The 19,619-nt window shown below is 35.4% G+C and overlaps 1 protein-coding gene across 1 annotated transcript; it reads left to right on the top strand.

Annotated features, from left to right (window-relative positions):
- The first annotated feature begins 329 nt into the window (after positions 1-329).
- On the top strand, positions 330-19,240 carry cfb (complement factor B). The gene is made up of 36 exons (XM_084388005.1): positions 330-467; positions 713-913; positions 1,411-1,596; positions 1,906-2,079; positions 2,223-2,318; positions 2,447-2,580; positions 4,869-5,019; positions 5,410-5,541; positions 5,862-5,954; positions 6,134-6,271; positions 6,657-6,751; positions 6,933-7,065; positions 7,178-7,310; positions 7,400-7,479; positions 7,640-7,752; positions 9,069-9,198; positions 9,372-9,421; positions 9,981-10,151; positions 13,551-13,665; positions 14,094-14,282; positions 14,384-14,569; positions 14,710-14,883; positions 14,972-15,067; positions 15,169-15,302; positions 15,472-15,619; positions 15,719-15,850; positions 16,011-16,103; positions 16,238-16,375; positions 16,559-16,665; positions 16,807-16,939; positions 17,018-17,156; positions 17,241-17,320; positions 18,169-18,269; positions 18,465-18,594; positions 18,752-18,801; positions 18,937-19,240. Exons 1-36 carry the CDS (start codon positions 407-409, stop codon positions 19,105-19,107), a joined length of 4,587 nt encoding a protein of 1,528 aa, XP_084244131.1. The 5' UTR covers positions 330-406; the 3' UTR covers positions 19,108-19,240.
- The last annotated feature ends 379 nt before the right edge of the window (positions 19,241-19,619 follow it).

Raw genomic sequence — 19,619 nt, 5'->3', positions numbered from 1 at the left:
CAGTTTAAAAAAGTTTTCAAATGACCCCTTGAGTTTGAGCTGCTCTCTGGACCCAAGAAATACAAATGATTGTGGTGTTTAAATATTCAGTATTCCCCAAACAAATGTGCTGTTCTCTACATCTGTATATTTTATGAAAAATTTCAAATAGAATCCATGATAGTTGGAGATGAACATAATTATTATTATTTTTTTGTGATTTTTTTAATATATAATGATGTACTGATGACGGTTATTATTTTGTTTTGTGTGCCGGGAAATTGATTTGCTTTATTTGACTTAAGGTTAAACATTGACCACTGAATGTAAATAAAATCCTCTTGCTGACCCCACTATAAAAAGATGTCCCCTGGTCCATTTGCTTCAATGTTTTTTTAATCTAAGCTGAAGAACTGGAAAAAACAGCATGGAGCGTGAGCAGCGGTTGAACTGGTTAATGCTTGCAATGATATGTCCTCTTATTGCAGGTAAGTCTTTTTGCTTAATCAGGATAAATACATTCTGAAATTTAGAGACAAAACGTCTTTTAGCATGAAAGAGATATATTAAAAATGAAGGTACTTTTAAAAACTTTGTGATAGACAGCTCACAAATAATTCTCATCTAAATCTGTATTTTGGCTTATATATAGATATGCATTTTCTCTGGAAATGAAACCGTAACAAAAAAATTTTTTTCTTGTGACCTCCTCCAATGATCTGATTGTTTCTAGGTGCTCCATCCTCCATGTCCAAAAGACAGGTATCATGTCCAGAGGAGAATCTAAACATTACTGGAGGGAGCTATACTCTTTCAGAGAATTTTCTAAGATACATCTGTCCGGATGGATATTACCCATCTGTTCAGTCACGTCTTTGTCAATATGGACTTTGGACCCCAAAGCCTAGTGCCAGAAAACCCGCAGAGTGCAAAAGTAAGAAACAAGACATTATCATGTGGGTGAACGTGATTTCACCAAGTAAAACATGTGCCTTGATCAACAGCTTTGGTGATCCTTGAACAACATTCCAATCAACCAATCAAATTAGAGGGATACGTATAGAGTTTATGTCAAGTTTAGGCTTACAAACCAGTTTAGGTGCTTCTACATCTGTGTTATTTCCCTCTGATTAGGGATAAGTTATGGATAGGGTATTTTTTAGGGGTAGGGATAGGGTTAAAAGTAAGACTACAGTTTTGGACAGGAATGTTGTTCCAGGATCACCAAAACATGTCAATCCAGGAACATGTTGTGAAATCACGTTCACGGTCACCGTGATTCATGAATAAATGCTGGACTATTTTGAAGCAGAGTTATATATATATATATATATATATATATATATATATATATATATATATATTTTTTAATCTGAAGCTTTTTCAAAACATCTCTTCTACTGTATGTGTTTATTCATGGTTTTATTCTAGTGATCACATGCCCCAATCCTCGCGTTTTGGAGAATGGAGAGGTGTCCCCATTTAAAGAAAGATACTATGTAAATGACACAACCACCTACTCATGTCATTCCGATTATAAGTTCCGTGGCTCGGCGGTCCGTGTTTGCAAGCCTAATGGGAAGTGGAATGGAACCACACCAATCTGTGGACGTGACTGTGAGTAATTGCCATTATTTTCAGCAGTTTCCATGAAATAATCGGATATAAAAATGCTAATTTAGTTCCTGGTTTAATATCTCTCCATATATAGAGTCCTTGAGTTTAGCTTAAAAAAATGTTGTACTGATGTGTGATGTGTATTCTGTTGCATTTTTATCTGATGTCATGTGAGTTCAACAGTTTCAACAGAAATTTCATCACAATCATTTCAAATTTCAGCAGAAATTCCTCTCCATGCATCTGCCTAGATCAAATGGAGATCCACAGATCTTCACTTCAATTTGTCTTTTTGTTACTTCCTCACAGCTGATCACTGTCCTGATCCTGGCGTTCCCCCTGGTAGCAGTCGAACAGGCCACGTGTTTAACATTGACGACAAAGTCACGTACCGCTGTGACAGTAAATTGACCTTGATTGGTTCCAAAGAGCGAGTCTGTCTGGATGGTGGCCAGTGGTCAGGGACAGAGCCACAATGCTACGGTGAGTCTTCTGATCGGTACATTGAAGCTCCAAAATAATGTGCCTTGTATGGACTTGTGTTCTCAAAAATAAGAGATTTTGCTTTAGAAATGTGGCTTTTCTGGATAATGCACCTATAATGTTGTTGTGTAAATATTGTGCAGCACATTTCACATACGACACCCCAGAGGAAGCGTCAGAAGCATTCAGCAGTTCTCTAAAGTCAAATCTAGCAGTTTCTCAACAGCATGAAGGAGAAGGTATATTTGTGTGGTTTAAAGCCTTAATCATATTTATACACAAACGCACACGTTTTTTCATCGTCATTAATAATTGGCGTGCTCAGAAAAAGAAAATAATGTGAATGCCTTGTTCCTTCTGTCTTTAGATCAGCAGGGGAAGAAAATAACTTTGGATAAGGGTGGAAAACTTGATATCTACATTGCTGTGGATGCATCTGACAGCATCGACAAGGAAGATTTTGACAAGGCAAAAAAAATCATTAAACTGCTTATAGAGAAGGTATGTCCCCCAGGTTGATGTAATAAAGTTGTAAGACCACTTATTTTTTAGGCTACTGATGTCGATAATGAAGTTTTCTTAAATCGTTCTAAAAACAGTCCAATTGCTGTTTATTTTAATGTTAAAGGTTCTGTAAAAATTCATCTGTAAAAATACCAATATTTGAAAAGGAAGCATTACGATTGTGATGCTGTCAATAGTGAACTTTTAACCTCACATTTTTATCATAAGCCTCCAATATGAGCCTTAAAGGGTTAGTTCACCCCAAAATTTAAATTCTGGTCCAAACCCGTAAGACTTTGGTTTATCTTCGGAACACAAATCAGCATGAGAGGAGACCTATATATACTTAGCCCACACACACACCTATGTTCCTTGACAGTTTTCGAGTATGGGGTCTCTGTGGAACAAAAGTGGGCGTTTCTAAATTTGTGGGTTTTTTCAAACTGGTGGGTGTATATCATGCAATGAAAATTTTGTCCTTCTCCCGACCCCACCCCTAAACCCTACCCACACTGTGACATGGACAAATCAGGTAACGCGGTCGAAAACGCCCCTCTGTTTATGGCCTTGCCCTCTGATCTGGTAACTCATATTACTGTCCTGGAGAGACCTATACTTGTAGTTTTCTGCATTTGGCTCCGAAATGGATAATAAGGCCTGTCGAGCACCAAGCTCGCGTCTCAGGCAATGATGCCCACTTCCTGTGTAGGAACAGGCCTTCCTCCAGCATCAGGCCGCCACAGCAGGCCCTCAGCAAGCCAGGGCCGCACCGCAGATTCAGTCCCAGCCAGTTCGCATAGGGTCAAATCCTGCATCATAGCTCAAATCCTTCTAGTTTTCAGTCACCACACCAAAATAGTTTGTTTTTAGCGTTCCCCCATAGACGACGCAAATTAAATGATAATTAGCTCAAGAAGCCAACATATTATTATACTATTTATACTTATTATTATTTTATATATTCCTTTATTTATTCATTTTTGACTGCTACTTCTAGAGCTTTAACGCTACAAGCATCAAACTCGGCTGTTCTGACTACTGTATTTTTTCTGAAGGACATAATGCTGTCCACAAGGGGGTTTCAGGATAAGACATCTTTCAAGTTCACTCTTTACAACTTGGACAAATAAATGCATACTCTAATAATAAACTGTTATGTTTAGGGTTCCTACCTACGCAGTTTGGGAAGTGGAATTTAATTTTGAGTTATTTTCAGGTCTGGATAAGTATGGGAAAAGAGAACTTAAAATTAAGAATAAAAAAAAAATGAATGTATCATACAAACAGTGTGATTAGACCATGTATAGAACATGTATAGTTAACCTCGATGAAGTGCTATTGGAAGACATGTTGTCATAGCTTCTTGGTACATAACGGCTACTGTAGTTGCAACACGCATTTGAAAAAGCGAGGCGCTAGAGAGCACTATTCGTTTGAATGCAAAATACAATTTCACCGCTAGATGGGTGAAATTCCTACAGTGTACCTTTAACTCAGGATAAATCAAGGGTCGAGTCACATCAATTGAATTTCTGGGCATTAGATACAGTTAATTTCCAGGCCTCACTGCCCAAGGAAAATAGATAATTGGATAATTCTGGTCACGTCCTCCACTCAGCATTACCGCAGCTCCTCCAGTCATTGCGCTGTTCTTCGGTATGCCCGTTGGCTTCACCCCCAGCCTCCCAATCTTTACTTTTCCCTCCTGCCACCACCAACTCTCTCCTTTCCGTTGCCTCCAGCTCCTGTTGCAGACGCTAGTGTGAGGCTGCCTCCACTTGCGACACAGGCTCACTCGTCTCATTTTCACAACCTTCACATTGTAGAGCATGTCTTCTCGACATGATGCTGTCCAGTATCCACAGGAATCAGCTGTTGGTTTGAGGTTCAAGTTTTCCCTGGTGTCTGCGCACGCAATAAGTGGGAGGGCAATATGCTAATGTTTCGTCTTGACGTCACAACGAAACGGCTTATGACTGGTTTGAAAAACGATTCATTTCATTGACTCAGAGTCGACTCTTACTTTTGAAAGACAATAACTTTATATACAGTGCACTTTCAGATTTAAAACTTTGCAGGATGTTTTTCATTCACTTAGAGCTATGTTACACACTACATGAAATGTCATTTTCAAAAATCCATAATAGGGGTCCTTTAACATCTTGATATTTTGTTGTTCATGCTATCATTAATGCTAACATAACCACATTTCAATCCAGCATTTTGATTGGATAACCGACAGATGTTGCTTCCAACTCTGAATACTTATTGCTCTTTCCCAAAAGATTAGTTATTACCAGGTCTCCCCAAACTATGAGATTCTGATATTTGCTACGGACGTTCACCGGATAATCTCTATGAGGAACTTTAAAAGTAATAAAGATGAAAATAAGCTAATAAAGGTTGAGGAAGAGCTGGACGATTTTAATTATGAAGGTAAGTACGCCTCTTATTGTATACATTGAAACAGTCATATTTAGAGATGATAATTACAGAAAAATGTGCAATGCCAAAATAGTACATTTAGGGGTACAGCAACTTGTTACAGTTCATTTATGTAAGTGAGGAAAGCAAGGTGTCTGAATAAATTTTGGAAGACTTGTGATATATACAGTATATATATATATTACAAATCATATATTCTTTTTAAACAAAATCCCAATTCATGTTCTAATTTAGATTGATTTGAATTTTTAAATTTGAAATTTTTTGATTTAATGTAGTCACTTGCTTTTAGAATTATTTAGTTAATGAGAAACTTTTTTAAAAAAAAGTTTCTCATTAACTTGCCGATTGTAATATTTGTTTTTGGTGTTTTTGTGACAGATAAAGGTGATCGCACAGGTACCAATCTCGCCAAACTCTATTGTGAGATTTATGAGAGCTTGAAAATAGAGGAGCTCAATGATACAGCGACCTTCCTTGAGACCCAACATGTCATCATTGTGTTCACTGATGGTATTTACATCTATTCCATTCATAATTTGCGTAATGTCATTTTTTTTGGTCCCCATGAGGGAATAAAACAACCTATAAATCACACTAAATTGTGTTTTTTGAAAATGTAAAAATGCATAATGTTTCCTGTTAGGGTTGTTTAGGGGTATGGGTTAGGGTTAAGGGATGGAATATACAGTTTGTACAGTATAAAAATCATTATGTCTATGGAAAGTCCCCATAAAACTTGAAGACCCAACAGGCATTTTGCCATAAATTAGAGATCAACTTTGAAGCAAATATTCACTGTAATTTATCTCAATTGATCTCCTACTTCATAGGTCAAGCAAACATGGGGGGAAATCCTCTACCTAAAGTGGACAAGATCAAAAGTCTCATCACCAAAAATGATCCAAAACGAGAGAAGAAAATTGGTAAGCAATACATTTTATTAATCATTTTTATGAAATCAAATATTTAGGACTTGTAGTATTTTTCAAATTTGTCTTTCATTTACAAGCATTATCATCAGGGACAGCAAAAACTGCACATATTGATTTAGAAGACTTTATTATTGATTTCTTATTGATACGAATGTGTCCTCTCTTTCCAGATCTTTATGTATTTGGAGTTGGAACTGATGTGAATACAGAAGACGTGAATGGCTTGGTGTCACAGAGGAACCAAGAAAAACATTTCTTTAAGCTTCCAGACTTGGACAAGGTGCAGGAGACGTTTGACAACATGATTGGTACTGTAGCTATAATTTATGTTTAATATAGATATACATTGTTAGAAATTATATTTAGAGATTTATAGATATAAATTTCCTTCCTGCTTCTGTTCAATTCAAACATGGTGCCTTTAGATGTGTCATAGCAGGTTTGACACCATTGATGGAAATTGTCATTAATTCTCGTGTATTTGAATGTGAGAGAATGCATTAGTTTGAATATGTGGAATGGATAATGGGATATTCTTCAAAATTTCTACTTAGTCATACAGGTTTAGAACTACATGGAGGTTAATGAATGTTGACAGAATAGAGAACTAATGCTTTAAGCATTGACTTAAGGAATCTTTAGTTCTTATCATGTAGTGAATGATTGTTCCTATGTACCTGCTTCCTTACACAGATGAGGGCACCAGTGTTGAATTGTGTGGGATTCATCAAAACTATGACAAGACGAAACGGAGTGCATTTCCCTGGTTGGCACAGATTCATGTTGCTGTAAGCTTAACCTTTTTATCATATGTATGTCTATATATAATTATAGATAGATTCATGTGTATAATACTTCACTCATTTAAATAAAAATAAAAAAACACAAGAAGAGGCAAAATAGACATGCAAGTTATATGGCAATAGAGATGAAGCATGACAACATCTATCTTCTCTGCTCTTCATGTAGCGTTCTCCACAAGGTTCAACCTGCATGGGGTCATTAGTTACCTCAAGTTACATCTTGACAGCAGCTCATTGCTTCAAAAGCGGAGACACAGTTGATAAGATAACAGTTAATCTGGAAAAAGGCCCGAGAGCAGGTAATGTTATGTCCTGAACTGATACACCCATAATGTCAGATGATTAATGAAGAAAAATGTGTTACAGCATAAATCTTATCAATGACATTTACTTGTCCTTTTGCATTTGTAGATGTGAAAAAATTCATATGTCATCCTGAATATAACATCACAGCAAAACAGCATTTGAAAATAAAGGAATATTATGAATTTGATGTAGCTCTTATACAGCTGAAAAAAAGTGTTAACATGAGTGCTAATCTACGGTGAGGAGTATGTAACTTGATGTAACTTTATTAAGAATAATAAAAAAAGGCTGAATTAATTAAAGAACATCATGTGTATCTCTGTACAGACCTATCTGCATCCCCTGCACCAAAGAAACCAATGGAGCTCTGAGACTTTCAGACAGTGAAGGGACGTGCAAAAGACATGGTAATGTACCAGATAAGACATCTGTCAGACATGCTGCATGTTAGAATCCTATCAAAAAGTGTGAAAGATTAATTAAATGTAGATATATTAAACATGTGCCACTGCTTATACAATGAAACATACCAAACATAAAATGTCATACATTTTGCATTTGTTACAGAGGAATTACTAATGAGCAACGAACTTGTGGAAGCTTCTTTTACGTCCAAAATGGAGACCAAAACTGATGTACCACGAAAAATAAGAAACATCAAGATCAAGCGTGGGAAATATGTAATGATTTAAATTTTTTATTTCTAATCTGATGTATAGTAATTTAAAAAAGTAATTTAAAAAAAAAAAAAAAATATTCCAGTGCATTATGAGTATAAGAAAGGAACAAAACTTTAACTTTGATTTTATGGGGCCTAAATGTCACAAAGTTCGGTAACACTTTATAATAACTGCACACTATTAATCATTAATTAAGCATTAGTAAACAGTTAATTCATCATTTATAAAGCATTAATAAACATTAATAAGCAGTATATAAATACAGCTATAAATGCTTTATTCTTGATTTAAAAGCGTATCTATAATGTGTTTAATAATTGTATTGTCATACTTTATTAATGATCAATTTATCATTTCTAAATGAAGTATAGCATTATTTACAAAGCAGTTATTTAGGAGTTGCCAGCTGATTCATAAGATCCCTTAGAAATTGTAAGTAAATGTAGTAAATTCAGGTAGTTATAAAGCATTTAGTAGTGGTCAGTTAACTATTTTTGTGAGCTCATCTAAAGTGAGGACTATTTATGCCTTGTAAAGCATGTATAAAGGATATTTAAAGACTCAGTTATCTTCTAAACAGAAAAAGGAAACAAACACAACACAGTGATATAGAACATATAAATATTAACAGCCTTTAAATCTCCCTTGTAAATGCTTTACAAGGCATAACTAGTCCTCACTTTAGATTAGCTCACAAAAATAGTTAACTAACAACTACTAAATGTTTTATAACTACCTGAATTAACCCTGAATTACAGTAGAAATACATGTTACTAAAGCATTTATTAACACATTAAGTAACTATTACCATATGTCTGAATAATAAGATATATGAATGTACATTTAAATAGTTTATTAATCATTTACTTACAATTTCTAAGTGATCTTATGAACCACTGACAACTCTTAAATAACTGGTGTGTAAATAATGCAATACTTCATTTAGAAATGATAAATTGATCATTAATAAAGTATGAAAATACAATTATTAAACAGATTATAGATATGCTTTTAAATCAAGTATAAAGCATTTATAGCTGTATTTATAAATTGCTTATTAATGTCTATTAATGCTTTATAAATGATGAATTAACTGTTTTCTAATGCTTAACTAATGATTAATAGTGTGTAGTTATTATAAAGTGTTACCCAAAGTTCATATACAGCACAATCATTTGCTAGGACTTGAATTTCATTTAGCCATTTAACATTAATTATGTGCAATATGCGACAGAAAACGTATTATTTGAATATATATATATAAACATTTGATCCACAACAATCTAAGAACACTTCTTGGTGTACTTATTCTTTAGCGGGATGCTTGTGTTGAAGATGCAAAAAAATCAGTAGGAATCAACGTGACAAACGCAAGAGATGTAGTTACAGACAATTTTCTGTGCAGTGGTGGTACTGAACCACAAACAGATGATGTTTCCTGCAAAGGTATGTTTGATTTTTGCCATTGTGACAGCAGCTTATATTTAGCTCTAATCTTCATCATAACCATAACCTTCATCTAATCATAACGTTGGTTGAAAACATTCTAATCAGAGATCTGAAATGAATTGATATAATTCTTATACAGTTCCATGTGTCTGCATGTCATTTTGTAATAGGTGAATCCGGTGGGGCCACTTACATAAGTAAAAAAGGTCGAATGATTCAGGTGAGATTTCCATTTCCTGTTAAAAACAGTATTGGTGATGTGGCTGTGAAGTCTCGTATAAAATGACTCTTCAGGGAGGGGACGCCATTAAATAGAGGCGTACCAAACTAAAGTTAACACCTTCATGAAGGGCCCTTCCACAAGTCCGTCAGTGAAGGGTACATGCCATGCTCACTTCAAAGGCAGTAATTTTACCATTTATGGTCATATGATGAGGTGGTGAGTCCTCGTGATTGGATGGTATGGTATTTGTTTTGTTGTGACATATTGCACACATTTTCATCACGCATTATTTCATATGAAGTTTAAATAAGTTATGTATAGGTAAGAAATACGTTTAAATGGTAGAACTGTTATGTTATTTGATTAGCTGCAGGGTCCAAAGAAAAGACAGCAAGTTTTGAAGAGCAGAGAGGAAACTCTCACACATACACACATATATAAAGCCATAGGGATGTTCACTTCCAATTGGAATTTGTTGTACAGGGTGAATTTAAAGATTAATTTGAGAGAAGCTGAGAAATAGGAACCTTTTTTAATATCTGTAAAATTTTGATAGGTTGGTGTCATAAGCTGGGGAGTGAAGGACATCTGCACAACAAGAAAACCGGACCCCCCTTCCCAAGCAGACACCAGAGATTACCATACAAATCTTTTCAGTGCTGATATACAATCATTCCTTAAAGAACACCTTGGAAATGACGTAATAGGCAACCCTCTACAGTTCTTCTGAATGTTTTAGCAGACTGAAACTGTGTGAGTGCAATTTGAGAAAACACTTTGATTCATTTTCATTGATATATTAAAACAATTTTAAGTCAAATAGCTGGTCTTTGTTAAAAAATTAATCCAGTTTATTATCAACAGTCTTTCATGTGTTATTCTTTTAATTTTATGTCTATGTTATGTCTATGTTTGTGCAAGACTATCTGGATGTCCAACCAGTGGCAAGCAGGGGAGTGTCAGTCTTTTTTTGCTATTTTGTTTGGTGTAATTACAAAATAATGACCACTGACACAGGAGTATATTTTGAAACACAGTGCTTTCGGGCATTTTGGTGAAATAAACCTACAAATTGCTTAGTCTCTGTGCACACGCACACAACCTTTAATCACATAACTTTTTTTAAGGCTTTTTAAGAGAACATGCCTTGATATAATATTGTTTGTTATACGCTCTGATGATTTGCACATATATTTCAAAATGACAACTACAAATGTTTTGATTTATACTGACTTCATCAGTGCTACATTCTGACTTGCAGTATTACAATTTGTTTCAATCTGTTTTGAGAATGATTACAAACTGTAATAAAAGCCTTACAGTTCATCACTGCAGTTCCCAGTCAGTTCATTTATGGCTGAAGTAAATGAAGGTAGATTACGTCCTACATGAAAAATGACAACTATGGGTCAGACACAGACCCCTGGACAAAGGAAAACATGTGACTAATGAAAACAAACTGTGACACATACATTGTCTGATGAAGCTTTCATTAAAATTGTTCTTTTTTTGCTCACAGTTCCCATAAAGTAAGTTTCTAACATATTTCTAAGCAAGGCTATTATTACAGTAAAATATTATGGGAAGTATAATTATGGAAGATGAGGAGCAAACTTTGTGAGAAAACACGACTCGGCATCCCATCTTCCACATTAAGTTTAATATATTAAATTGTTATAACAGCATAAACATGCTTATTTTGTAAATTAATAGGACACATTTTTGGAAGTATAAAGTATGAATTTGACAGTCTCGTCTCACATACACTAGATTAGCAGTGCCAATTAGACTGGAATTTGATTATGTGAAACTTGTGTAACTTATTGAAATTATAAATCATGCAAAATAAAATTGGACAAAAAGTATATGCAGGAAATTTTTAAAAAAGCATAAACCATAAAATGGAGGTTTGTATGATAAGAATAAAAATAAAACAAGACCTGTTCCCTGTTCCCATTTCTTCTTTTTTTGTACTAAACCAAAATGTCACAAATGTCACAAATTTACAAAATGTCACAAGAATGTCACAAATTTAGACTCTTTATTCACAGAAACAGCCAAATTCTTGGTGAGTGCTAACATTTTCAGGAAATTGTTTATGATTGCAACAAAGGTTTTTTTCAAGGTTTCATCATAGTGATTTGGGTGGTGCAAAATCAATTTCACAATGCAACAATTACAAAAAATAAATGTAGGCATATAAAAAACAGTATACCAAAGAGACAACATTAACAGCACATTGCATGTTAATATTTTGCTTTGTTTAAAGGTTATTTGTTTTAGATAAGTCAAATACTTTCTCATATAAAATGTTAACTTTTTATGTGATACAATAAGGCCTAGTAACAGGAGATCCTGGTTTTGCTCAAATAAACTAATGTGGAAGGAAACACACAATATCCTTTACTACAGTGACATGTTTACACATGGTGTGGATTTAAATGTTCTATATTGTTAATATTACCATGAAGACAAGATAACAATATCTAGGCTACCTCAGAAATATTGCATTATATTACAGAACATTACTTCTATTGAAGATGATGCTTTGACATGAGGTTTCTGTTTTAGGAGGTGTTTACATGACACCATTTTCAACAAAAACTAACTTTTTTTTATTTTTTATAAACGGTTTGGCCGGTTATTTACTCAACGGTGTTTTGGGGGCCGCCTGAAAACGCAAACTTTTGAAAACGTGTTTCAAAGTGTAAAGTTTAAAAAATTATACCATTTTCATCTCCATGTAAACTACAAAAACGTGTATTTGTGAAAATGGTGACGTTATGCGTATTACGAGGTTATTTTGGAGTTGTTTTTTTTTTATATACAAAGTGACATCGCCTACTACTGGCCTGGCATTAATAATACAGTGTTTTTAGTTGCATAGTTCTGGGTGAACAGGTCTCGTTTTGACAGTCATCTGTATGTGAAAAACACAAAGGAAAAACTTTTTTTGTTTTTAGTAGCTACATCAGTTTGTATCTCCTTTTACCTTTGTTAGCTCTTGTTTCCTCCCTAATTAGTATGAATAGCCCTCATTTTCAGTTGGTTTTTGGCTCGTTTGTATTTCCAGTGCTCTCTCTTGGTCTCCAATGTGTTTTGTTTTTTTGTTAATAAAAGTGACTGCTGTAAATAGTTCCTGCTTCTACTCTCCCTTCCTGCAACCAGCCTTGACAGATGTTGGTTCACTATGTAATAAGTCCAATTTTATCTCAAATCCAAAGTCCATTTCTTTTTATCCTTTCATTGTTCTTCATTTCCCCATTCCTTTACTTTATTTAATTTCAACCAATGTAATCCTAACTGTGCCCTTTTTGGGCATAGACGTGAAAATGCACTATCCAGACATAGCTGTAATTCATGAATGCTTTTGAATACAGACCTTAGGTTGGTATCTTTTAAAAGACAATCAGCAAAATGAAAGTGTAAAAAAGTTATAGAAGTTTAAGTTTACTGTAAAACAAATTAACTGTAGCCTACTAAATTTATTTTATTTTATACAAAACATATATTTTAATAAATAAAATTTACTGTAAAATTGCTATAAAACGAAAGCCATATGTCTAACCAATTTTGGTTCAAAATTTGAAGCTAATATCACAAAAACAGGCCAATTTCACACTTCCGGGTTTTTGGCTTCCGGATTGGCCCTTGCTGGGTAAACTTTTTTTCCGGAAACAGCAATGGCTGTGCCTAAAAAGAACCAGTATATAATCTAATCTAATAAGAAATAATAGTTATCAAGTAAACCAATGTCTGCCAAAGACGTTTGCCTACTGTTCTTTTAACGCATTTTTTTTTTTCTATTTCTTACAGAAATGACATAATGATTCTTGATAATCGATAATTAAATATAAGTATGGAAATTTGGCTTAGAGAACATTGCAACACTTATGTTGTTGAACTAAATTTTCAGCCAACACCCACTAGGCCCACTTTGCTTCTGTAGTTTTTCAAAAGACAAAGAAATGACTTTTCAGGATAATTTTCCCATTTTTAAGAGAACTTTATACAGTTTTCTTTACTTTATAATTATTTTGATGTATAAACAAGTAAGTTTTACCATGACAAAGTGTTTGACAGATTAGTTTGTGTCCACAGTCACTCCCTCTTCGCTCTATAAATATGTGGCCTTCCTCGGTTTTTGCTTCACTTGCTTTGCGAACCTGACGAGAGCATCATGGAGCGTGAACCATGGCTGAATCTGTTCGTGCTTGCAATACTGTGTCCTCTCATAACCGGTAGGTCATCTTGCCTTGGCTTTAACCATCAGAACCATCAGGGTTTTTTCTCAATTTAAAAGTTTTGTTTAGCTGTTTAACTGAAATGCTGATTTGAGGGAACGTTTCCTATAAACAAGAGATGTATTAAACAGCTAATTGATTCTAATAATAGTCTGTAGTCTATAGTCCAAAATGAGTCTATAAATAATTTATTGTAACGTTTAGACACTTTCAAAAGCATGATCTTTTATGATTTGAGCTTAAAAAGCACAACTTTTATTTGATAAAGCATTGTGAAATAATATTACAGCAATTGTACTTGAAAAGAAGGTTTGGGACCCAGAATTCGAAACTATACAGCCCTACCGAAGGGTCACACTAATGTTTAGTGTTCTTTACAGTGTTTTCTTGCAACACCCTTTTTATCCATCTGATATTCCCCAAAGGTGCTCCATCCTCTAATTTGTGCTCTGATGAGAATCTCAGTATTAGAGGAGGCAGTTTTTCTCTCTCAAGTGATGGGAGCCTTGTAAGATACAGCTGTTCTGAAGGCTATTACCCAACCGTTACAACCCGTCGCTGTGACAAGGGAAGATGGACCCCGATGCCAGGAAGAAACCCCCCACAGTGCAAAAGTAAGCAACACATTATGAGACAAATATGATCTTACTCTTATTCATAACTGAAAACATTTTCCATTTCAAGGCTACTCACAAAACCATTCCTTTTGTCTCAGAAGTCACATGTCCTAATCCTCGTGGTTTTGAAAATGGAGAGGTGTATCCATATTCGCCAAGGTATTTCGTGAACGACACAAGCATCTTCTCATGTCATTCAGGCTACAAATTCCGTGGCTCAGGGACTCGTGTTTGCCAGTCGAATGGGAAGTGGAGTGGAAGCACAGCAGTCTGTGGAAGAAACTGTGAGTGAGAAGTCTCTCTGTGCTGTATAGTGCAATAAAAAAGCAGTAAATTCAACAATTTCCTGGTTCATGAATGCCCTACAAATTCGATAAACAATTGTCCTTAATCTCTTTAATTATCTGTTCCTCTTTTCAAACAGCTGATCACTGTCCTGATCCCGGCGTTCCCGCTGGCTCTACAAAAAATGGCAACAATTATAACATTGACGACAAAGTCACATACCACTGTGACAGAACATTGACTCTGGTTGGTTCCAAAGAGCGAATCTGTCAGGACGATGGCCAGTGGTCAGGAACAGAGCCAGAATGTTATGGTAAACCTTCCTCCTTCCTGTTCAAAGTACATAGCACTAATTTCACTGAAGGTTCAGCTTTGCTAATGTTGTTGTTGTGTAAATACAGCTGGTTTCACATACGACACCCCAGAGGAAGCCTCAGAGGGTTTCAGCAGTTCTCTAAAGTCAAATCTAGAGCTTTCTAAACAACATGAAGAAACAGGTAGTCTTGTGCAACTCACGCTGCCTTCTTCCTCTGCAAGACAATATATACTTCTTTTTGTCACCACAACTTTTTGGAACCAAACCTGTTCCCTGTGTCAGATCAGTACGGGAAGAAAATACAAGTGCAAAAAGGTGGAAAACTCGATATCTACATTGCCCTGGATGTATCTGACAGCATAGATGAAGAAGATTTTGAAAAGGCAAAAGTGGTCATCAAAACACTCATAGAAAAGGTATATGAGATAAATAGTGACTGATTTCATTCTTCGATATTTCTGCCTAATTATGTCCCATTAGTATACTTGTGCACCATTAGTGCACACGTTAATGTAATGTGTTATATTTTTTATGTAACTACGCATGAACATAATAAAGATTTGATCCTATGTTAATTACCAACAGATCAGTTATTACGAGGTCTCCCCAAACTATGAGATCCTGATTTTCGCCACTGACGTTAACAGGATAGTCTCGATGAGGGACTTCAAGAGCGGGCAAGGAAATAACCTGGGACAAATCCTTAAAAGACTGGAGGATTATAAATATGAAAGTAAGTGTTTTGTTCCAGTATAGCAAAAGTTAAAATGCTTTTGTTCAGCGTTGTACAGTCTGAGAGTCTGTAAGGACGTATGTTTTAATATCCTAACAGGTAAAGGTGATCGAACAGGAACTAATATTGCCAAGGCCTATAAGTACATTTTAGAGAGTATGAAAATAGAACAGGAGACCAATAAAGAAGACTTCATGCAGACCCAGCATATCGTCATCATGTTCACTGATGGTATTGATGACAATATTTATACTTGGTGGTTACTACTGAAACTGTTAAAGTGTCTTTTGTCCTTAATGTAAAAAAACAATGAAATTATCACAAATCAGAAAAAAAGTAAACTAACTAAAGCTCAATATTTACTATACTTTACAACTTATTTTGTCTTTAGGTCAGGCCAACATGGGTGGTAGCCCAAAAATACCGGTGGACCAGATCAAAAATCTTGTGATACAAAGTAATCCTTCAGGAGAGGACAAACTTGGTGAGGAAGAACATGAATGATCTTTGAGATTAAACTATAGAACATTAACAAAAAGTAGAGCAAATCTTCAAATACTCAGTAATAACTCAGTTCTATTGTTTAATTATTGATATATTGTTTTGTTTGTCGTACAGATCTGTATGTGTTTGGGATGGGAGATGACGTGTATGCTGAGGACATGAACGATTTGAAGACTGATCGGGGAAATGAGAAGTTTTTCTTCAAACTTAAGAACTTGGAAGAACTGAAGGAGACATTTGACAACATGATTGGTACTTCATTATGTGTCTTTTCCATTTAGGAACACGGTTAGAAAAATAGGCTAAATTTAAGATAGTCATTGTCCTCCATATTAGTTTCAAAGCACAGTCAATATAATTAATATATAAGTTAATATTAATATTTATAAATTAATATATAAGTTTCTCCTGTTCTCTTTGCCTCTCCCTTAACAGATGAGGGCACCAGTGTAGAATTATGTGGACTTTACAGAGATTACGAGGATGGTTTTGAGTCCCATAACCGCCGTCAATACCCCTGGTTGGCAAAGATCAGTGTGACTGTGGGTATATATATATATCGTAGTCTTATTTCTTATTTAAAAATCCATTTAAATAAATAGCTTAGCATCACCACACTAGTTCTGTGAACATATGCTAAGTTTTTGTTGAATTATAACGTTCATTCTCTGATGATTTTGCAGCGCAGCAATGGAAAAACCTCTAACTGCATGGGGTCACTAGTCACCTCGACCTTTATCTTGACAGCAGCTCACTGCTTCAACTTTGGTGACACACAGGATAAGATAACTGTTGATCTTGGCTCAGATATCCGAGGTAATGTTATGTCTTCAATCATATCATTTAGAACATGTATAATGGTGTAAATCTCATCAGTGGCGTTTCCTTTACTAGGAATAAAAGTGAAGCAGTACATACCTCATCCTCGCTATAACCTCAGAGCAAAAGTGGACAAGGGAATACCCGAATATTATGAATTTGACGTAGCTCTTATTCAATTGGAGGAACCAGTAATTATGGGTCTCGAACTTCGGTGAGGAATGTAGCTCATGCGTCATTTTACGCAACTAAAAAAATACTGTAATGAATGAATTATATATTTTGTATGTCTGTACAGGCCAATCTGCATCCCCTGCACCAAGGAAACCAGTGGAGCTCTGAGACTTTCAGACAGTGAAGGAACATGCAGAAAACAGCGTGAGTTTCAACAGATATGTCAGAAATGCTGCATGCATATTAGTTTTGTGGATACTCTAAAAATATGCTGGGTTAGAAAACAACCATTTCTGAATTATTTGGAAACCCAGCTCTGGGTAAAAAAAGTACCCAATAAAATGACCCAACAGGCTGTACTGCATTTGGGTTAAAAAATAACCCAGCATGTGTGTGTACAAATATAGTAAATATATAATATTATCATTGCACACTGCCATGCACAATTTATAGTTTAAACACATTGTGGCAGTTGAAAATATGTGTAGCCTATAGACCTTATGCGCCAGAGAAACGAGGGCGCCGCCATCTTTAGAATATTGTCTTTTAACTTCCGTTTTTGCGGTCGCTCTGTATATTTTTATGGCATTTCTGTCCAGGACTAATTAGCTTTTGAAGAGGATTTACTTAATGTAAAGCTAAAGAAAGTTATCATGAGGACTGTAATGTTTAAAGCAGATGACTTAACAAATGTAAGTCGACTGGGAAGATTTGAAAACGAGCCGTTCATTAATAAACACGCTGTGAAAATACAGACCGGAAGTCAAAAGACAACGAGCGCAGCGCTGAAAAGAGGCGGAGCTACATAAGGTCTATATCTTGTAACATTAGGCTTGTTCGACTTGAACCGGCGCTGCACAGACCGATCGGTTTATGACATCAAAGTACCGCGAGAGCAATTCAAAAGCATAAGGAGCCGTCTACTTTCTATTCGCTCTCGCGGTACTTTGATGTCATTCACCGATCGGTCTGTGCAGCGCCGGTTCAAGTCGAACAAGCCTTTCGCTTAAATACAACATATATTTTTATTAACATTTAAACTGCTTTTACAGAGGAAGTGATAATGAGTGCAGACACTGTGAATGCTGCTTTCATGACTAACAGGAAGATAAGCTTTGAGAAGAAGTTCATCAAAATCAAGCAGGGAAAATGGGTAATGATGTGTTTATGCTGAAAACTGGGTTATCCTTTGATTGTTCTCCTTATATTTGTATTCATTTGTGGTTTCATTACGTTTATACAGGGCTTGATTGTTTTTTGGTGGATCTCAAAAGGGAATGGACTTAATAGCAATTAATTAAATGCATGCTTACCTCAACAATTAAATTAATTTGTCCTTTTTCTTCAGCGGGATGATTGTGTTGAAGATGCCAAAAAAGCTGAGGGAATTACTGCGAAAAATGCTGAAGATATCGTTACAGATAATTTTCTGTGCAGCGGTGGTATTGAACCTACTAGAGATGATATTGCCTGCAAAGGTACGTTTGATTTTTGCAAGAGTGCATAATATTTGGCTCTAATCTACCATTGTTGGTGTTGCTAGAATCATCAAAATGTCATATAACAACTGCTTATCCTTATAAATTGAATTTGCTAAAAGATCCAAGCTCTTAATGCTGTGCATGTCATCAACAGGTGACTCTGGAGGGGCCACTTTTGTGGTTCCTGGTAATCGAATGGTCCAGGTGAGATTTTGAATAATTTTTCATTTTCGTTTGTTGATTCCTTTTTACAGAATACTGAACTATTTCAAATCACCTGCATACTTTTTATTTTATTTTAAGAGATGTTTGTTTTAATATCTGAATAATCTTGGACAGGTTGGTATCATAAGCTGGGGAGTGAAGGATCTGTGCGCGCGCAACCCGAGAGCTTCGTCTGATGCAGAATCCAGAGATTACCATACAAGTCTGTTCAGTGCAGAAGTACGCTCATTCCTTAAACGCTACCTAGGAGATGGCACACTGGGAACCCCTCTTACGTTCTTGTGAACATTGTTTTTAACAGTAGTTCAGAAATGTTGTGTATGCCTCTCAGTTAAATAAACATTTCTATTGTCCTTTCCTAAATGTGACACAATAAAAGCATTGTGTAGGCTAATAATAAAAAGCAATAACATATTCATTTAACCTATATGTTGTTTTTGTCATTTTGAGTTTTAAATTATAGTCCAGTGCAAGTAACAAGTGTGGTTAATTAACATTGAATTGAATGAATATGAATGAATTTTTGTATGCGTTTTTGCCGTTAATTTAGGAGGCCTGAAAACGCAAACTTTTGAAAAATTTGCTTCAAATTGCAAGATTTTGAAAACAATACCGTTCTCGTCTCCATATAAACTACAAAAACGCAAATTTGTGAAAACGGTGATGTCATGCGCATATGGTTAAGTCAATAGACCTTATTCAGAGCTGCGCCATGACAGGTATGATAGCGAGGGTTTGAGGGATAGACTTGCCTTTCCTTGTTTTCAATGTCACCTGCTGTAAGCGTATAGAACACT

The sequence above is a fragment of the Rutilus rutilus genome (genome assembly GCF_951802725.1).
Source record: "Rutilus rutilus genome assembly, chromosome: 18".
NCBI lineage: Eukaryota > Metazoa > Chordata > Actinopteri > Cypriniformes > Leuciscidae > Rutilus > Rutilus rutilus.
This window is presented reverse-complemented; position numbering and strand designations above follow the sequence as displayed.